The 4210-nt window shown below is 42.7% G+C and overlaps 1 protein-coding gene across 2 annotated transcripts; it reads right to left on the reverse strand.

The window, feature by feature from the left end:
• Positions 1-235: 235 nt before the first annotated feature.
• On the reverse strand, positions 236-3660 carry oser1 (oxidative stress responsive serine-rich 1). Of its 2 annotated transcripts, none has more exons than XM_031841537.1 (4): positions 3558-3660; positions 2346-2455; positions 1657-1773; positions 236-1496 (listed from the first exon to the last, which is right to left on the reverse strand). In XM_031841537.1, exons 2-4 carry the CDS (start codon positions 2420-2422, stop codon positions 536-538), a joined length of 1155 nt encoding a protein of 384 aa, XP_031697397.1. In that variant the 5' UTR covers positions 2423-2455; positions 3558-3660; the 3' UTR covers positions 236-535. The 2 variants fall into 2 exon arrangements, with proteins under 2 accessions (XP_031697397.1, XP_031697396.1); XM_031841536.1 differs by having other exon boundaries at positions 3307-3660.
• Positions 3661-4210: the final 550 nt, after the last annotated feature.

Raw genomic sequence — 4210 nt, forward strand, 5'->3', positions numbered from 1 at the left:
ATTCTGGGATGTTTGGTGACATTGATTGGATGTGGCTCAGTCCTACAGAGAACATGTTCCACCAGCCAACACTGCCACAAACCCTCTTGTTACTAAAGTGAAAGTATAATCAGGATCTTCTTCTCTCAGACTTCATGTCGCCCCCTGCTGGTCAGAGGAGAGGATGCAGCTTTAAAGAAGGAAGCTGCTGTTGTCTTTACTTGTTTCTACTTTGACTGAAGAGACGATGACACACTTTCCAAACTCAAACTTTATTGAGTGAAATAATATCCAGACAATGACTCTCAGGTCAAAAACACTTTTGGCTTCACAAGTTTGCAACTATCTTTTTTCTGCAAGTCAAAACAAATGAGAAATAGATTTGTTTCTGTCAGTGTAGATAAAATGATGGGGGGGGGTAACCCGGGTTAAAAACCAGCTAACGTTGTATATTTAAACTACAACTTTCATGCCTGATCCATTCTTCTACTGACGTTCCTTCCAGGCCACGTTTCACGACATTATTTCATTATTTATTATGATATTATATTTATTCTTAAGTGTACATCATTTCAGCCATGTGTGACATCTTCTTGGGGATGTAGAGGTAATACTCCATGTAACCGGAAAGGTCCTCTATCGTGATGTCGTCGACGTAGACCCTCGCCTGCTCCGAACACGAGCGAGGGGAACCCGACGACGAAGACGATGAAGACGATGAAGGCGGCGGCGAAGCTACGGTGATGGCGGCGGCGTTGCTGTTGGTGCTGAGAGTTCTGTGAGCGTCGTCATCGCGGCTCCTCTCTCTCTCCGACATGACGTTGCGGAGCCCCGTGAAGGAGTAAACCTCCACGCCGCTCCAGTCCTGATGGAGGGACCCACACCGGCACTCGGATTCGGTGCCCTGGCCCATCTCCTCCAGGGGATCTGAATCTTTCTTCTTCTTCTTCCAGGCACAGGAGCACGGGACGTGGGGAACCTCTGCAGAGACGCCGCCGTGGCGCTCGGACAACACTCGGAAGTCTGAGGCTTCTGCGGATGTCCGAGGTGGTGATGGTGCTCCTCCTGCTGAAGACTCTGCTCCTCCACAGGCACTTTTCTCCGGGGCGCCTTCCTCACTCGACTGGTCTCCAGAGCATCCTCCGTCCTGCTCGGAGGATGTCGTCGTCGCAGCGGCAGCAACAGCGACGGGGATCTCTTGTACCGCCGCCGCAACACGCGTCTCATAGCCAGCGCAAGATCCAAAAACCAGCGGGGAGATGTGGCCGGCGGTGCCCGAGGAGGAGAGCTCTTTCTGGGCCGACGACGGAAGAACGGCCGCGGCGTCGCCGGCGTGACGAGGCTCCGACGGCTCGGGTGCGGCCAGCCGCTGGTGCTTCAGGCCGCTGCTAGAGGTCGACAGAGCGGAGGCCGCCGCGGTGCTGCAGTAGGTGAATTTGGGAGGGTGGAGGATCGGGGACTTGGACCGCCGGCGCCGCTGGGTTCTGGATGCTCCTCTGGAAGTCTTCCTCATGCAGCTAAAGATGGAGGAGAGAGACAACATTTGGTAACAAAGTGGAGACAAAAAACATTATTTTATAGAGATGTTGTGAGACAAAATCCTCAGGATTACAGCTGCGTGTCACACAACACAAGGTTTAGTTCAGGTTAAGTCTTAAAATAAAAAGCTCAACTAACCCGTGCCAGTTGTCCTTCGGACACCCGAGTTTGGGCTTCACTCCGCTGACGTCGAGACAAACGCGAGACGCCACTCTGGAACCCGAGGCCTCCGACACACTCACAGCTCCGGGTAAACTGGACAGAAAAAGAGAAACGGGAAGAAACTTGTAGGAACTTTATCGCAGCAAATGCGTCACTTACTGAGCTCAACATCACTACTGTGGCTTAGACCCTAAAACAGAGATCAACGACCTCCACGGTCTGAACGCGAGTAGCTAATTAAAAAGGAATGAATTAAGTCACGATCATCCCGGCCAAAATAATCAGAATTCACGATATTATCCCGAAAATGACACCAAAACATACTAGAATCATGTTAACTGACATTTTGGACAGAAATCTTTTTTTTGTTTTTAAGAGAACTTCCTTTTAGTGACAAACATACAATCTCAAATATTGCAATCTTAATTCATAAATAAGGATTCAAATAACAACATTATGAGAGTGATAATTACTCCCTTAAAGCAAAACAAACCAGGCTCTATTTTTGACTGTTCTGTCATGGTAGGGAGCTACACAGCTTGTCAAGTCACTCAAGACGATATACTCCACAATCAACTATTTGTGTGTTTATTAATCTCACTCCACAATAAAACTCCCTCATTGTCCCGTCTCTGGTTCAGTGACTGCAGGTTGTTGTTATTTACCTCTCAGCGTCGACTCTCAGCTTCTTGAACGCCGTCTGCAGAGTTTCCTCCTCACAGTCCTTCCCTCCTGCCTCCATGGTGGGAGGAGGCCGCTCCGACCAGCCTCCCAGCTACAACACAGCAGTGATCAATCGCATCATGTGTGGGCTTCTGCTTGATCTTAAAATCTATCGTCAGGTTTAAATCTTGCAGGTTAAATGTTAAAACATCTGAGTTGGACACATAATAAAATATTAAAGCAACAGTTAGACAATAAAGCCCTTAGATCCTCATAGAAAGGCTTAAATAACAATGATTCACACTGAACAAGGACGTTAAAATAGAGATGCAGACAGAAATAATAGTGTGTTATTGTTCTATATGTTATTGTTCTATATGCTGACACATCATGTGATTGACAGGCTGATGGTGCCACAAACGTAAAAATACAAGGTGTGGATTAAATGAATAAAAACTAATTATATTAGTTTAATTCATATTATAATGTTATAATATTATATATTATAATATACATTTATATTATTATTTATATATATATATATATATATATATATATATATATATATATATATATGCAATATTTTATTGAATTGAATTAAATTTAAAAAATGGAGATGCAGACAGAAATAATGCTCATGTAGCTATTATTATTAATATAATAATATATCATGTGTTGTTGTTCTATATGCCGACACATCACGTGATCCGACAACCATAAACATAAAAAACACACAAGATGTGTATTAAATTATAAATAAACTATGATAACGTAGAGTATTTATCTGACACGTCACACTCAATAACAGACATTTGCTTGTAAACAGTAGATTTCATAAGAACTCCCACACACCCTGTTGGTGGCTAATGCTAGCAAGCTATTTTAGCTGCTAAGCTAAGCTAAGCTAAGCAAGTCACAGGACGTCTTTGTTTTTGTTTTTTAACACGAGCAGGTGATACTCACGGTTCAGGATATCCTGGTCACGTTAAAGAGAGAGAGCTTTATACCCGGGGCATAAAGGCTGTTTCCCTCGCGACAGGGCCGTTGGATGTTGACAAGCTAACGACGGCTAAAGCTAAAGGCTAGAGGTGCTAACGTTAGCTTAGCTCTGTGCGACTCCGGAGAAAAACACGGACCTGTGCCTTTTATTATGTAAAGTGTTACGGCTGATACACCCAGCACCGCAGGAATATAACTCACTAATGAATACAAACCAAAGAATAAGAAGAGAGGGCAACAGACGCGTAAAGGCCCTGACGTTGTAGCTTAAATGGAGACTCTTCTTCTCTTCTTCTCTCTTCTTGTTTACAGTCGCAGTGACTCTGCAACATCGCGCAGTCCTGGTGACGTAACCAGCCATAAAAAAACAACACCCTGACGTCACTCTCTGCTGTTATTTAATTTAATGTTTCACACATCATTTACCAGTGATGCTTCCACATTGATGCTTCATTATAATCAACTTATGTAAAATATATAATTCTATAATGAACCATGATGCATAATGAGGACTTTGGTTCCTCTATTGGCTAAAATAGAATGTGTTCTACTGTTGGGTAGATGCACATGTAAATAGCTGTTTGTAGTACACATTTTGAACATTATAAATATAACATTTAATTAATTGTAAAATGATTGATTATATAAATTGTATATACATAAATGTAAAAAAGAGTTTCCTCCATTCTCACTGGATCTTTTATGTGAATTTAAAGAATTAAGACTCTCAAACTTACAAACACTAAAAAAGTATTACAACCATCGTTGAACTCTTTAAAGAATATTTGTTTATTAATATTCTTGTTTCTGTACCACTATGTTGATGTACGCTACATGTACATGTATGTATGTATATATATGTATGTGT

This window comes from Anarrhichthys ocellatus, unplaced genomic scaffold (assembly GCF_004355925.1).
Source record: "Anarrhichthys ocellatus isolate YVR2014 unplaced genomic scaffold, GSC_Weel_1.0 scaffold4634, whole genome shotgun sequence".
NCBI lineage: Eukaryota > Metazoa > Chordata > Actinopteri > Perciformes > Anarhichadidae > Anarrhichthys > Anarrhichthys ocellatus.

Excerpts from the sequence above, each read along its gene's own strand:
- oser1 (XM_031841537.1), bottom strand. The coding sequence starts at position 2,422 with ATGGAGGCAGGAGGGAAGGACTGTGAGGAGGAAACTCTGCAGACGGCG. Across the intron at positions 1,774-2,345 it reads CTGAGAGTCGACGCTGAGAG|TTTACCCGGAGCTGTGAGTG; the intron begins GTAAATAACAAC and ends TTTTCTGTCCAG. Across the intron at positions 1,497-1,656 it reads CCGAAGGACAACTGGCACGG|CTGCATGAGGAAGACTTCCA; the intron begins GTTAGTTGAGCT and ends CTCCATCTTTAG.